The sequence below is a fragment of the Penicillium arizonense genome (genome assembly GCF_001773325.1).
Source record: "Penicillium arizonense strain CBS 141311 chromosome Unknown PENARI_contig058, whole genome shotgun sequence".
Taxonomy (NCBI): Eukaryota; Fungi; Ascomycota; class Eurotiomycetes; order Eurotiales; family Aspergillaceae; genus Penicillium; species Penicillium arizonense.
The window spans coordinates 1-15,104 of record NW_019173335.1 but is presented as its reverse complement, the minus strand read 5'-3'; the positions used below and the strand labels follow the sequence as shown (position 1 = coordinate 15,104).

General features: G+C 49.3%; 4 protein-coding genes across 4 annotated transcripts; 2 read left to right on the top strand and 2 right to left on the bottom strand.

The window, feature by feature from the left end:
- Positions 1 to 537: 537 nt before the first annotated feature.
- On the bottom strand, positions 538 to 2,169 carry PENARI_c058G04878 (uncharacterized protein; the record flags this gene model as incomplete). The annotated part of the gene is made up of 4 exons (XM_022637517.1): positions 538 to 1,075; positions 1,132 to 1,196; positions 1,301 to 2,004; positions 2,058 to 2,169. The coding sequence occupies 4 exons, from the start codon at positions 2,167 to 2,169 to the stop codon at positions 538 to 540; spliced, it is 1,419 nt and encodes a 472-aa protein (XP_022482629.1).
- A 1,321-nt stretch (positions 2,170 to 3,490) lies between these two features.
- PENARI_c058G09253 (uncharacterized protein) lies at positions 3,491 to 5,083 on the top strand (the record flags this gene model as incomplete). The annotated part of the gene is made up of 1 exon (XM_022637518.1): positions 3,491 to 5,083. One exon carries the CDS (start codon positions 3,491 to 3,493, stop codon positions 5,081 to 5,083), a length of 1,593 nt encoding a protein of 530 aa, XP_022482630.1.
- Positions 5,084 to 6,452: 1,369 nt separating this feature from the next.
- Positions 6,453 to 7,988, bottom strand: PENARI_c058G00464 (uncharacterized protein; the record flags this gene model as incomplete). Its single annotated transcript, XM_022637511.1, has 1 exon — positions 6,453 to 7,988. One exon carries the CDS (start codon positions 7,986 to 7,988, stop codon positions 6,453 to 6,455), a length of 1,536 nt encoding a protein of 511 aa, XP_022482632.1.
- Positions 7,989 to 14,274: 6,286 nt separating this feature from the next.
- Positions 14,275 to 15,066, top strand: PENARI_c058G02115 (YoaK family protein; the record flags this gene model as incomplete). Its single annotated transcript, XM_022637513.1, has 2 exons — positions 14,275 to 14,641; positions 14,708 to 15,066. Coding segments are annotated over 2 exons (726 nt in total), but the record flags the coding sequence as incomplete, so codon positions are not given.
- Between the last annotated feature and the right edge of the window lie 38 nt (positions 15,067 to 15,104).

The following is a 15,104-nucleotide window of genomic DNA, read 5'->3' as shown; positions in this document are numbered from 1 at the left end:
GGACTGTCGACTAGAGCAAATGTGTGTGTTCCATTCTGTTCGTGTTAATTATATTTTAAAAGAATGGTTAATTATGTTGACTTGCATACACCAGAAACCGACATGAAATCCTAAAACAAAGGAGGATTGTAATGGCTCTGGAATAATGTCGTGGACGGATCGCCCTTTCACAAGTATCTCAATCGCCTCCTTTGACTGCAAGCAAATCTATTTAGCTTGGCCATGCAATGCTTGTGTACTCTCATCATTCCCATGTTTGTGGTATTGCTTTTCGTATGAGTCCGCCTTCGTTTAAATGAATTTGTTCCGATTGAAAATTAAGTGGAATCTAGCTCCAAAAGAAGGGAAGCAAAAGGTACGAAGTAGAAGAAATAGAACGAGGGGTAAAAAAATGTCGCCAGAACTTAAGCCTAGTTTCTAGGTTAACTGTATAAGGCATTTCAGATATAAAGGCTCAGAAGCTAAAATTTGTGTTGATCTCCAAGAATCCATTATCAGACATCGTATGTGCTGATCCGAATGCCGCTGGGTCTAGACTTAAGCTTTGACCTCTTCGTTGACATATTCGTTATTCTCACCACAACTATCCGAGCCAGGCCGATTGACGGGATCATTGGCCCGGAGAGTCTCCCGCATGAGGCGTTCCATGCGAGGCGGGTCAAAGATGTTCTTCGACTGGGCAAAAATTTTATCAATCTCCTCAAGCGAACGACCTTTAGTTTCAGGAAAGAACAGGTACACGGATGGCACAATGATGGCATTGATGACAGCGAAGACAATATAGTACTTATTGTGAATAGTGTTGAAGCCGATGGGAGTCACTTCAGCGAGCAGGAAGTTGAATACCCACACCGTTGCAGTGGAGAAGGCACTGACGGTAGCACGGACCTGTAGAGGGGCTAACTCGGCAGCGTAGAGAAATGTCAGACCAGAGTATCCGACTGTGAAGATAAATTGGAAGCAGAAAAGTGCAATAACGGCCACCACTAAGGCAGCAGTGCTGTCCTGGGCCTGGGGCGATGTTGTGCCGGCGAGAATACCCATACAAATAGCCATGGCTCCGGCGCTCCATGTCCTGAGCGGCCGGCGACCGAGTCTATCGATAGTAAGAAAGCGAGGAGGCCGCCGAACGGCTGCATTAGACCCATGGCTGCAGCGAGAATACGGGATTTCACATCGTCCATGCCAAGATATTCCTAGTGCGCTGTCAGAAAATCATACATTCAAAGCCATCACTTACATCCGCGACTTCAGCGTAGCAGGACGTGTTTCAAACGAAAGCTCAACAGAATGAACTCACCTGAAAAACACTGATCGCGTAGTAGGTAATCAGATTTACGCCGCACATCTGCTGAAAGAACTGGCCGGTACAGGCAAGATACGCACGGTGGAATAGACGCCGCTCATCATTTGTGAACATGGCGGTCCAGGAAGAATTTCCGCAGACAGCGAGAGTAGTTTGGACATTATGGATAATCTCGGTGACCTCATCCGAATCAGGTTCTAGCTCGAAAAGAGCCCATATTACCTTCCGAGCCTCTTGGATTTGGCCGGTCAAAATCAGCCAACGGGGAGATTCCGGGAGCATCGAAATAGAAACCATAGCCAGGATACATAAGACGGCTGGGAAGGCAAGAGGGAATCGCCATGATGCGGAGTTGTCCTTCACGAAGTAAAATCCGAGATCAACCCAGAGACCTATAGTGACACCAACGCCAACAGAAACGCCATCTGTAACGACATTCGAGCCTCGCTTATGTGTGGGTGAGATCTCAGACTGCCAAATTGGCACGGTAGCAGTGTATCCACCAATGCCAGCACCAAGGAATATTCTTGCGACGATAAACTGGGCAAAATCAAAGGAGGTTGCCATGAGAATACAGCCAATCATACAAACGAAATTGGCCCAGAAGATGACCTTCTTCCGCCCTAATCGATCACCTAGATGCGCGCATGACAAGGCTCCGAAGATGCCACCGACGGTGTAGAGAGCAATGACTGTGCCTATTCATTCATCAATCAGTAGGATATACAGAAACACTATTTCATTGACCAACCTTGAATCATCGAGTTTTCCGCTTTCAGGTCTCCCTCCGTGTTGATAGTGTCCATGCGAGGAAACTGTTTGTTGAAGGCGGGAAGTGTCAATAGACCTCCGGCCACACTCATATTGTAGCCATAACAAGTGAAGGTTGGGAACACGACCAGTGCGACTGCTGCTCTGAGAAGTGCGTTGCCGCGAAGGCCAAGTTACGGCTTCAAGCCCATGCTGGAATTGTACAAGAGATACACAAGGATAAAAAGGAAGATAGTGAATTGGGAGAAGTAAATGTGACATTGAATCCATGTAATAAGGCCGACCACAAGCTGTTATATCAATAATATCGTATCTCAGTGTCGACACGCAAGACGGTGAGCATCGACGCAGACTATGGTCGCTTGTAAATCCGGGGTCAAAATCCTAGGGTGAAACTCTCGGCCATCGGCGGTCACCGTCAAGCCAAGGGGCTTGAAACTGCTCGACGGAAGCTCAAGTCAAGTACCTAGCTAACGGATGGTAGGCGAAGCGTTGTCTTTTTCACGTCGGCGAGCGCCATCCAGGGCACGTTTTTTTTGTGCCAACGTGAAATGGACAAGGACAGACGGAGAATCGAAAATGAAATTCACCGAAGACTAAATCGATCGGTGAAATTGTGTCGAGTGGATGGATTGGCTTCATATGGCGGGGAGCGATTCTGTGCTAGTTGCCGCCGCCCAAAACATCCACGATGTCCCGATCTCCAGTTGTCACGACGCCGATGGCGCAAATGGGCGCAACAGGTCCCAAATTAGCGGATGGCGTGCAAAATAGAAGATTGCTGTGGCGCCACGGCCCGCCTGAAAAATGTTGAGTTTGTTGTCCGATGCACCTTCCATCGATATCCGCCACCGGGACCTGCAACACGATTTACCACCCACTCTGTTTCTTGAGAGCTCTCTTCAAACCAACCTGGCATCCCTACACTCTCGAACAGTGACCGCTCCCGTGGCGGTGACAATGCTGTCATGGCCCGAGCGGGAGTTAAAGAATCATCGTGACCTCGGAAGGGCTGCCCCTATTCTTGTACCTGCCTTTCTGATGGCTCGGCCATGCGCATCAGTCGGAGGCAGCCGAACACCGAATCTAAAACACGGAGTTTGTCGCAATCTTCAATTCCTGTTGATCTTGTTATCTCCCATTCCCCAAGGAACTTCAGCGATCGCCAGAAGATGCTACAGCGGCGATGACCGTCCTTCAGTGCGGCAGGTGCGCATAAACATCCCGGATGCATCACTTTCAAAGATTAAGCGGCTTCTGATACAGGCCTAGTGACCTTTTATTTCCCGGACATTTCCGGGGCCTTCAAGATATATCAACCTGCGTTGTCCTCGAGATGGTAAGGTGATCCAAGCCGTGAGCATTGATCTACATTTGTTTTTACTTATGTTTATAAATCTCTTCAGGTTTTCGATGGGGACTTTTGCAACATGGTTGTCTTTCACTATACTGATTTACTCCGGCGCCATAGCTGAAGCAACTCCGTACACGGTCTATCGTGGTACATTCGTTCAGCTTCCCCACCTTGATTCCAGCTCGGCCAAGCCGGAGCTCGCTCGAACCGAAGGTGTCCTGTGGGTCTCTTCGGAGGATGGCCGTATCAAAGGATATGATTGGCAAGTCAACGACGATGCCAGCTTCCAATCGTTCCTGTCTAGCCACAGCTGGACCGATGCTGATGTTACGGTTGTGGAGTCCAATGCTGAACAGAACGAGTTCTTCTTCCCCGGATTCATTGATACCCACATCCACGCGCCTCAGTATCCCAACCTGGGGCTGTTCGGATCAGAGGGCCTCCTCCCCTGGCTGAACGAATACACCTTCCCAATGGAAGCTAGCTTCGGCTCCAAGTCAGACCCAGAGAACAAGGACACCGACCCCAAAGACACACCACCGGCGGGCCTCCGGGTGTATGATGAAGTCGTTGCTAAGACTCTTGCCCACGGCACAACTTGCGCATCTTACTTCGCCACCATCCACGTCCCGGCCACCAATGCCCTCGCGACGCTTTGCCACAGACACGGCCAACGCGCCTTCATCGGCCGCGTCTGCATGGACAACCCCGATCAGTGCCCGTCTTATTACATTGACCAATCCGCCGATGAGGGCTTCAACGCAACAATCAGGACCATCGATTACATCAAGAAGCTGGACCCGAACGGAACATTAATCAACCCAATTGTAACTCCTAGGTTTGCCCCAAGCTGCTCAAACCACTCCCTCGATGGCCTTGGAAAATTGGCTGCATCCTATGACCCGCCCCTCTGGATCCAAACGCACATCTCCGAAAACCTGGACGAGGTTGAACTCGTCCAGCAACTATTCCCAGAGTCAGCCAGCTACGCTGACATCTACGACAAGGCTGGCCTACTTACCAACCGTACCATCCTCGCACATGGTGTGCACCTCAGTAAAGATGAGATGACTCTGATCCGCGAGCGGGGCTCCAAGGTTGCGCACTGCCCAGCATCGAACTCTGCCCTCGGCTCTGGACTTGCTCCTGTCCGTTTCATGCTCGAGCAAGGCGTCACGGTTGGTCTGGGCACGGATGTGGCTGGCGGATACAGCCCCAGTATCCTTGAAGTTGCGCGTCAAGCCAGCTTAGTGTCTCGTGTGGTTCAATATAGCGCGGAATACCAAGCGCTGTCGGGCAACAAGACATCCGATGGGGACGAGAAGCTCTTGGTCGATGAGGTACTCTATCTAGCAACGCGCGGCGGTGCAGCAGTCGTCGACATGGCGGATGATATTGGTGGCTTCGATAAGGGCATGATTTGGGATGCGCAGCTGATTGAGTTGGGTGCTGGTCTGAAGAATAGCACCACAATCCCGCTTGATGTGGCTATTCTCGCTGGTCGAGCTAAGACTGGCCGCGTTGGAAATGTGGATTTGTTTGGAAATGAGACTTGGCAGGAGCAGATCCAGAAGTGGATGTGGAATGGTGATGATCGGAACGTGAAGAATGTGTGGGTTCAGGGAAAACTGGTCCACTCCAGAGATGAGTGAGTCTTGGTTTGATTTGTACACGTAGTTGAGTGGATTTTTATACATAGTTGGTTTGATGTCGATCGAGTGTATATAAGGGGTAGGTGGAGGGCGATGTTGTCGTCGTCAGGCACGCCGGTCATTGCATATGAAGATTGAGCCAATCTGTTCATATAACCCCTGTAAAACAAGTCCCCAAATCTGAAAGTGCAGTCGTTGGGGGAGGTGTACTGGGCGCGGGACAGAGAATCGGCCATTGGCTCAATCTGCTCGTTTCACCACCTACCATACAACGAGCTATCAAGACGTGGTTATGAACCTACGTAGGACGTGCAGCTATCCCGCTTTACGAAGGGGATTAGGTGTCGTGCTGCATTCCCAGTATTGTCCTTCAACGTGAGCGCGGCTGCCGCCTGTTTCCAATACGTATGTAAGTCTGTGGAAATGTGGAGAGGCTCGACATATCCGAGCCGGTCTTCAACGAAAATAATACTGCGCCGAACACTAACGGTGCGCAGGCACCCACCCGACTCATTATCTTGGAACGTTCTACTTCACAGCATATGTATCTTTTTCCCCGAAACCCGTCTAGCTCTACCCTAATAAGTTCTCCGCGAAAACCAGAGCGCTGACTGTTTAAAAGCGAGCAGTTCTACGGCTGCTCTAGCTAGGTACAAGACCAACGGCAGCGAGTCCGCTCAACATCTGAACTAGAGCACTAATGGAGCTACTTTCTTATGTGGTAGCGGCGGGCAACCCAAAACATACCGGCACCGTAAGCAGCGGCAGCAGCCACAATATCGACACGTACGATGGAGCTAGGCTTAATTTTAGAGCTACTGGCGGAACCGTCGCTGTTAGTTCTTTTACTACCGTCCGAGCCACCGTCACTACCACCACCCCTACCGCCACTAGTCGAGCTAGTGGCGCTACAAGTCTAATTTCCAGAGTACTCGAGGGGAATTGTCGGGTCGACCATAGTATTAGCGACAATGTAGATTTTCTAGTCTGTTTATAGAGAGCAGAGTTAAAATTGGCTTTGAGAGCTGTTAATAAATCGACCTTGCCGCAAAGGAAGTAGAATAAAGCAAGGGCGGCGTTATGGGCGGTGAAGTGATACGACAGGACGAGAGTCAGTGACAAGTGGTGCGCCTCCAGTAGAAAGAACAAGTCAAGATAAAGAGAAGCTAAGCCAACGTATAGCTTGTTTAGTACCCAATTTGCTGGTAGGGAAGCTATCTCTTAGACCAGCGGAGTTCCAAAGCTTCTCACGTTTGCTCGGTCATGTGAATCTCAGGACTTCATTCTTCTAGTCTTAAGCTATCGTATCCTTCATACTGGTCTCATAGTCTGCATAGATATACATCTCCATAGAATCATGTCACATAACTTATGCCATCTCAATCTGCTCATCCTCGGTGCCCTTGTTCTTCATAACTGCCGCATCATCGGAAGGAATAACGTACGTCGCCCACTCGCGAACAGGAACTCTGTCCTGGAAGAGTCTCTCGATGTCCGCATTGCTGCGACCGGCAGTTTCACCAACGCAGAACCAGGAGTACGCTAGCAAAAACAGGGTTGTTCCTCCATAGACGAACCCGATCATCGGACCCAAATTGCCGGTGTAGTACATGTAGGGACTGGTGAAGACCATGAGCCAGACGGTGATGAAGAAGACGCCCATGGCGCACGAAGTGATCTTGTTTCTGTTACGACCAACAGACATTTCCGATGCGATGGAATATGACAGGGTGCCGATGGAGAAGTTATAGAAGATAATGTTGAGGTAGGCGAGGACGACGATGCCTATACCGATGCTACGACTGAAGGAGCCATCCTCGGACCGGGTAGTGCCGAGGCCACCGACTGCGACGAGGGAGACGAAGATACCCCCAGAGCAGACGAGAAGGTTAGTGCGACGCTTGATCTTGTTTCCGAGGACGACTGCTACACCGACAGTGATGATTTGCAGGACGTAGATAATGGTGTTTATGGTGAAGGGATCTGCGACGCCTATGGACTGTGCGAAAACCACACCATAGGTGTACCAAAACTGGATACCGTTGATCTGCTGGACGAACATGGCACCGCAGGCATAGAGGAGCTTGCGACGCTCGATAGGGTCCGTGAGGAGGGACAGCCAGGTTGCGTCTTTTGCCATTTCACGCTCCATCTGTACTTGGCCATGGATTGTTTCGATGTCCGTCGAGGGGTCATAGTCACGACAGCTGTGGTTGATCTTGCGAAGAGCCTTGATGGCTTTCTCGCGCTTGTCTTTGTACATGTACCACACCGGGCTTTCCGGTGTGAAAGGCAGACACAAAAGCATGACACCGGGAAGAACAACCAGAAGGCACATGGGAATGCGGTATGATTGAGCACTAGGGATGCTCTGCGTTCCTTGATTGACACAGGCTCCGACCAGTTGCGAGATGGACTGCATGAATTGGAAGCACATGAGTGCCGGACCTCTGATCGCAGACGGTGCAACCTCTCCAATATACATCAGGCAAGTAGCAGTGAACTGCCCGACACCTAGGCCAATGAGGACACGGCTGGCATAAAACACTGGATCGGAGCCAAACGAGCATACTTGCACGATGGCTCCGACAACGATACAAATAGAAGCCGACAGAAACACAGCACGTCGACCGAGAAAGTCATTAATAGGAGCGGCGGCCATGGCTCCGACAAGCTCTCCCACGTAGATAATACTAGCAGACAACGACAAGAACGTCGTTCCAAGCGAGTAGGAGCCATCTTCGTTTTTCTGCCCGTAGTCCTTGGCAAACCATGTCATGCCCTGAATGCCTGTATAATAAATCGTGTCGTAACCGTAGCAGAGGGCACCGATGGCGGCAACTAAACAGTAGGCGATGGCCCGTCGATTCGACTTCCAGTCGATGTCGAGTTGAAGGCCTCCCATGTTCGGCAAACCAGGTGAACCTGTAGTATGCGAAGGGATAGAGAACAAGAAGACCCCAAACCTAGAAGTCCACAGGAGAGGAGCACAGCACCAAGTCCAGAAGAAGGCAATCAATTGATTTTCAGGGGAACTCTTGTTTATATACCCTTTGATGGAGGGAAAAGAAAAGTTTAATCATAGCCTGGCTAAACCAATAACTTAGGCGCTCATGTGTTGGGGTATAATCTCCACGGGGTTGACTTGTCCGCTGTCGAGCATCTCCACACTCCATTTCATGGCATCTTTGGCCTTCCTTTCTGCAGTCAACGTGTGGACCAAGGCATAGTTACCCCAGATGTGGGCCTCTTCCTTATTGGCGCACTTGGAAAGGGTTTTACATGCGGCGTTTCACTTAAAATGGTTCGAAGACGGAGATGGATTTTCTATTTGCGAGTATTCTCAAGTAGAATAATCGAATTTTCAGAGGTAGATTCCATTCAGAGGTGCTATCGCCGATATAAAAGACGACAATATGGTAAATGGGCGTGCGGAGAGAGGGCAGATCGAAATTTCCCGAGTGACCCGACAAATTCCGGGCCGCCAAGCACCGAGCCACCGCCAAGCCGACACGGGATACCGCCGACGTTTTGTCAAAATTTCTCCGTCGGGTCCAGTCAGGGTCCCTGAATCTACCCCGGACCCCAGGCACCCGGGTTTTGCCCCGTGGGAACCCGGTTAAGGGGTCTCGGGTCTTCCTCGGTCAGCCACATCAGGAAACCGAAATGACGTCTCACTTAGGCTGTCCGACCGTAGAGCCTTGATAGAATGCGTTTCGGTCTTGGTATTTTCTTGAGAGTTTGGGATCACCCTTTTGTGCCAAGTTCTGGAAGTAACTTTCCGTTTCCGGTCGATTTTCAGCAGGCCACCGTCCAGGTCTATAGTATTATTTTCATCAAACTAAGACAGCAGCATGTTATTATCTAACAAGCCCTGACAAAACTAAGGTATATAATCGTGGCATTCCAGATGGGACCAACAATCCTCACTATATCTTCCCCACACCGAACCAACTGTATTTGTCTTCTTCGCAATGAGTCTTGCTAACTAGCTAGCCGCTTATAGTAGAGAGGACATCACCTGGGCATGTCCATTGGGTTTTCTCGTGTCATGACAACCATCTTTGCTTCTCATTTCATTTTACCTTGACGACATTTTTTGCCAAGGATCTGTGCGCCAAGAATCAATCTGTACGTCAAGGGCGCCCCAAGAGCCAACTTAAGGCAAGCCATGAGGACGAGAAACATTATACGTGATTACACCGAAACTTGACCGAATGACGGATCTTGGCTCGCGAGGACCGTACGATCCTTATTTAACTCTTGGACTCTTGCGGCGAGTTATGAGCTCAGCTAGATCTGGTACAAATTAACTCTCCAGCATGTCCTCCGCCCATAAGGCTGCACTAGTATCCCAGATGAGGCATATGCTACATGAGCTGAAAGGTTCGTTCCAGCTGTGTCGCAGACACCGTCTTTATTGTCGCAGAAGTCGTGAAGCCGGTGAGCATAGGCGGAGAGGTCGAGCAGCTAGGCCCGAGTATATGGGTGTGGACAGACAAAAGCAAATGTTTTTCCTCTCTGGTATACGATGATGTTGCTTCCCTGAAAGGGTTCTTTTCATTCAAAATAGGCTGTATAAAAAATTGCTAGCTAGCCTCAGAGGCTGAAAATTATCGTTGCACGCTACGATCCAAGAGGTTTATACCAACAGGCTTCACAAAGCACACATCCGCGCCAGCGCCTTCCGCCTCTGTCCTATCTGTCGGACTATCTTGATCGGTCAAGATGGCGCTCTCTTTCCATCAAGTCCGCTTTTTTTCCATCAATTCCGCTTTTCCAGTAACCTGATCCGTCGTGTGGTTTCAATACCTTCACACGCTGGCATTTGAAGGTCCATGACAACCAATTAGATCGCAGGCTACTCGACACTTGCGTGTGATGACTGAAACTGAGAAAATATTTCCACGGCATGGAGGCCATCAGCTACGCAGTAGTATGAGAAACCTCGCTTGCGACAATAAGACAATACATCTCCAGAACGCGCAGGTTGACGACGTTATCGTCGATGAGCAATGCTGTAGGCTTGGGAGTCACTTTCAACACCAACAAATCCTCGAAGAATCTTCTCTTTCATTGTCATAACTTCTACTGGCTGGTGTTTCTGCCACATCTGGAGATCATACCTGCGCAAGTGTGAACAAACCAGGAATCAACATTATCAAATATCAACTGCAAGTCCTTGAATTCTACTATGAGTAGGCGTACTCCCGACACATTATCGCATGGAGCAGCAATAACACGAATTAGATGGGAACTCCGGATTGTTTGTTTCAAAATAAAGCCATCGATGCAGTCGGTGTCTTCCCATAGGCCGCTTTCAAGGGCAGACGGTAAAATCTGGCTTGGCCCTTCAAGTTCAATGTACATAGTCTTGGACGATTGTAAGGTGATCACTGCATCAGGATATGCGGCCCGTAGTATTCCTAAAACAGGCTCTTTTGCGACCGTGTCATTCATATCACGTCGCACTGTAGAAATCAATTCAATCATTCGACGGTGTTCTCTTTGCCGGCTTGCTCTTGAATATTGAACTACATCGAAAACAACCCAGTCGGCCAGTCTGACGAGTGTCTGTTGTTGTGATTTGGGCAAAGTCTCCTGGCTCGTGGAGGAGGTCACAGAAAGTGAACCAAGTCCAATGCACTCTCCGGATTCGTCTTGTAAACGAATTGGTGCACCTGCATATGCCCGGAGTCCCCCACATTCGAGGTATTGCACATTCGAGGTATTGTGACTCTTGGAATCTCCAGTCCTCCACAAGCTTCGGCAAGAGGAAGACACTCTAGGAAGCAGGGCGAGCGATTTTTAATCAGAGGAAGAGCCTCTCAACTTACCTCGGAGGCTAAGTAACTGTGTGCGCACATATGGTTTCACCGCGGGGAAGAACGCCAAGTTGAATTCCAACTGTGGCTAAGCGAACGTAGAAATTAATGTCTTGGATGCTGATCACTGCGAATTCCCATCCGATCGATTCCTGGTCAAAGCGTGCCTTCTCCTGAAGCTCAGAGAGAAGCTCGCTCTCTTTTTCTATATTGTAGGTGAAGTACCAAGCATTGACAGCCGAAGCTGTCCGTTTTTGGCCAGGGAGGGGCGAGGATATCGATCCGCGGAGCACGAAGGCCGTTGCAAAACTGTGGACGGTGCGTATGGGTCGGCTTTCGGGGGTTATAAAGATGTTTCCACTTCTGGGGACGCCATTCTAATTGGTTCATCGAATTTTGCTGGGTCGGAGATGGGGCCAACGATCCGCGGCTGTGTCAAGCGATGATAGGCGCATCCGCCATGGGGAAGTATGCCCTCCACCACCCCCCGCCCCAAAAGAGGTAAAGGGTTTCTTCCATATTCACAGGGGAGACCATGATCTCAAGCGAATGGATGAGAGCAGGAATACAGATGCGTCGCGAATCGCACCAAGCATGTGAAATCGGTGGGGCGAGGGGAGACTCGGGAGATCAAGGTTCACTGGTGGAATGAATGGGAGTCCGCGTGGGAAAGAATAGCGAGAAACATCGTGATGTCTGATAAATAGAGTTACCTGACTGCGAATTCTCGAACAAGTCAACCCGTCGAAGTTGGCAATAGTGATCAGGCGGGCATACCCAAGGAGGTCGTGAGGATCCTCCAGGGGAGTCAGCAATGGTCAGCGATACGGGGGGATTTATTCTGTCTCAACTTTCAGGGCCACAGGGAAATTACCTGACGAGTATAACTACGTATAACTACTTCGTGGCCAACGTTGACTTAAGCTCATGTTACCTTCAAGACCTCGCCTTCAGTGTTACTCTCCCCCTTTTCTTATGGGGTTTTTTGATCTTTGGCAATACTTATGGTCTAAAATGCTGCCATTCTCCACCGCCAGATTAAACCCACGCTTTTGAGTGTACTCTAGAAGGTGGACCTCTATTGCCAGTAATTGAATGCTGGCTGCGTGCAGGGCCAATTGTCATGTTGCCATAAGGGTCGCTATGCAATAGAACTACATAAATATATGTCTGGCCTAAGTCGAGGCATTGCATTAGATTGATATGGACGCCGCTATGATGTGAAAAAAAAATAAAAATAAAATAAAATAAAATTCACACACATCACAAGACCGCATTAGTACCCTAGCAAACAAATGGGCGCCTAGCGAACAAGGTGCCTAGCAAGAAGTGGTAGGGACGATCAACATTCATCCCACGCCGAGGAACTCTCGTCGTTGTGGCGTAATTTGTTCTCAAGAGATTTCCGGGCGGGGTTAAGGCACCGAGACGAAATCGCCAATAACCAGTAAAGAGGATAAACGGGACTTGATGTGGTTAGGATCATCACTCACGATAAGAGATTGACAAACAGCTGTGACATTATTGTCCGACTATAACGGTCCACTACGGAGGGGTCCTTCCTTGACATACAGTACGGTGCATACATCAACCGAACCCCTTGCTTAGATACCACTGACCATGGCTGACCCCGTGACAATGTCACGTTCAATGTTTTCTCCCAAGTACTCATAGGACCAAATGTCGTCGTGGTTCTATAACAGGGATGGATCTAGTTCATAAGCTACCCTATGCGTCAGTCTGTGTGAGAGGTACCCACCACATCACAGCTGGTATTACCGCAGGTAGTGATGTCAGACTCCGCTTCCCCGGTGCGATTAACGTGCCCATGGGGATGGCTGAGTCGGCACCCCACCGAGTTGAAAGGAAATAGAATTCCTCCTTGGAGACGAATCAATGCAACCCCACCTTGGCAGTGTATGAAATTCCCGTTGGGTTTTTCATCCAACTGTTTCAGTTCTGCCGAGCCTGACAAGACCTGCAAGACACGCTCTCAAAGGGTTGGGCCTGGATTAAGTATTGCTTTTTTCCCACGTACCAGGCCACGTGGCATCAGTAAGCTCTTGCATTTGAGTGAAAACGTGGAGGAAATTTTAAGGTGAGGCAGTCGGTCGGCAGAGAGTCTGCCGAAATAGAGTTGAAAGGGGGCCGGGGGTTCCGCTGATTTCGACATCATCCGAAAAATGCCAAGGTCTAAATGTTGTCAGCAAGGCTCGGCGTCTCTGCGGTCCAGTCACCACAAAGCACGGAAATCGAGGCTGTGTTATCAAAGGTCGTCGTCGGCGTTAGCGTCCAAAGATAAGACTGACTAGTGACGAACTACTGATGACCGCTGTTGAAGATCATCCTTGGCAAGCTTTCTTACCGTGGTGCTTAAGAGCCACAACCGGACTAGGTAATGTAGATGCGTCGATCCCTTGGCAAAAGGCACTCACGATCTTACTGTATGGCCCAGAACAGGCGGTGCATCCCAAGATACGATGTCAGCTTAGGTCACATGTATGTTTGCACGGTAAACCTATAACACAGCAACTTGCAAGGATGATTCAAATCGACTATACCCACAGTCTCGGGAATTTGAATCCAGAACATTGGCGCCCACTTCTCAGCAAGGGGATAACCTCGCCGTAAACTTGTACCCGTGCCTGAAGGCTCCAGCTAATCGGTGAGCTGGAATTCGAACTTTCAGAATCACCGATGTAAAGGAGCCGAGACTTGTCACACTCCACCGGCGAAGACGAATTCCGAGTAGGGAATCCTCCGAACGTCATAGAGTTTCATTTCTGCTCAAGGTCAAGGGCGGAAATCGCATTCAGCGATGATGATCAGTACGCCAAGGTCCCGCCGAGGCTCTGCCAAGATTGCATATGCGCGATGAATCTATCCACGTCTGGAGGAACTGATTAGGCTTCCCAATTTAACAAGACCCTTCAGTTTTCCTTCAGCTCTTTGTTCTTCTATGTTATTTATTGGTTCTCTGTAAGCAGAGTATGGTGGTCTAGACCTTCTCTCAATAAATACACGCTACTCGATTCGCCGTATATGTGAGAGCAGTGTCACACGTATGCGCGCATTGTAAGGATGGGATGAGTAGTCCGGTTTCATCTTTTCTAAGTTCGCTCTTATCTTTCTTGTCAGTCACCCTTTTTATCCCTTGTGTGGGAAGGATCGGAATGCGCACGAAAACGGGGTCTGTACCAAAAGAGTTAAAAAAGAAAATCGAATAAAAATATGCATATGTTGATCTAGATTACATATATACCGCCCGCCTCTCCTAATTTTGGGTTTCTGTGAGCAATCATACCTTTTTCATTTGTGTACTTGGAGATGACCGGTTATATAACTGATATCAAGATAAACTTCACAATGCACCAACAATCTTCCTCCCTGCCAGAAAACATACAACCACCGACTTCAGCAGCCACCCCCAACCATGGAAGTCTGAGCATATCCCAGGACACCCACCCTGTTCTTTCTTCCAATCTTGATCCTCCCAATGAAGAGTCAAAGTATACGCCTGGGCTTTGGTCATCCGGAGGCAGCACAACGGTCTCCCTCTCTAGCAATCAAATTGCAGAAAGCACAACAGTTGGCTCGGTTCTCAGCCGCCACTTTCGAGCCAATATAGACACTAAGCATACTGATATAGTCCTCATAATATGTGGATTCGTTGGTGGCCTGGTTGATGGGTTGTCATTCAATGCATGGGGAAGCTTTTCGAGTATGCAAACAGGTGAGTCACCTCTAATTCCAAATACTTATGCACTACTCGAGGGAATGGTTCTAATAACATGGGTAGGGAACACTGTTTTCCTAGCTTTAGGGCCTTCCGGCCAGCCTGCTTATCCGGCATACCTCTGGGCCAAGTCTCTCATCGCTCTCAGCGTTTTTATTGCGAGCAATGTTTTCTTCATTCGCCTCCATCGGATACTAAGCCCACGGCGCCGCTCAACAATGATTGTCTCGTTCACCATTCAGACTTTGGCTCTCCTGGTGACAGCAATCTTAATTCAGCTTGGTATTATTTCCCCAAAGCCGGAAGACCCTCGTGCCCCCATTGAATGGATGCAAGTTCTCCCGATTTCCCTTTTATCTTTCCAAGCTGGAGGACAGATATGCGCCTCCCGCATTCTTGCACTAGATGAGATCCCAACAGTGGTATTGACAACGCTTTTATGCGACTTACTTGTCGACCC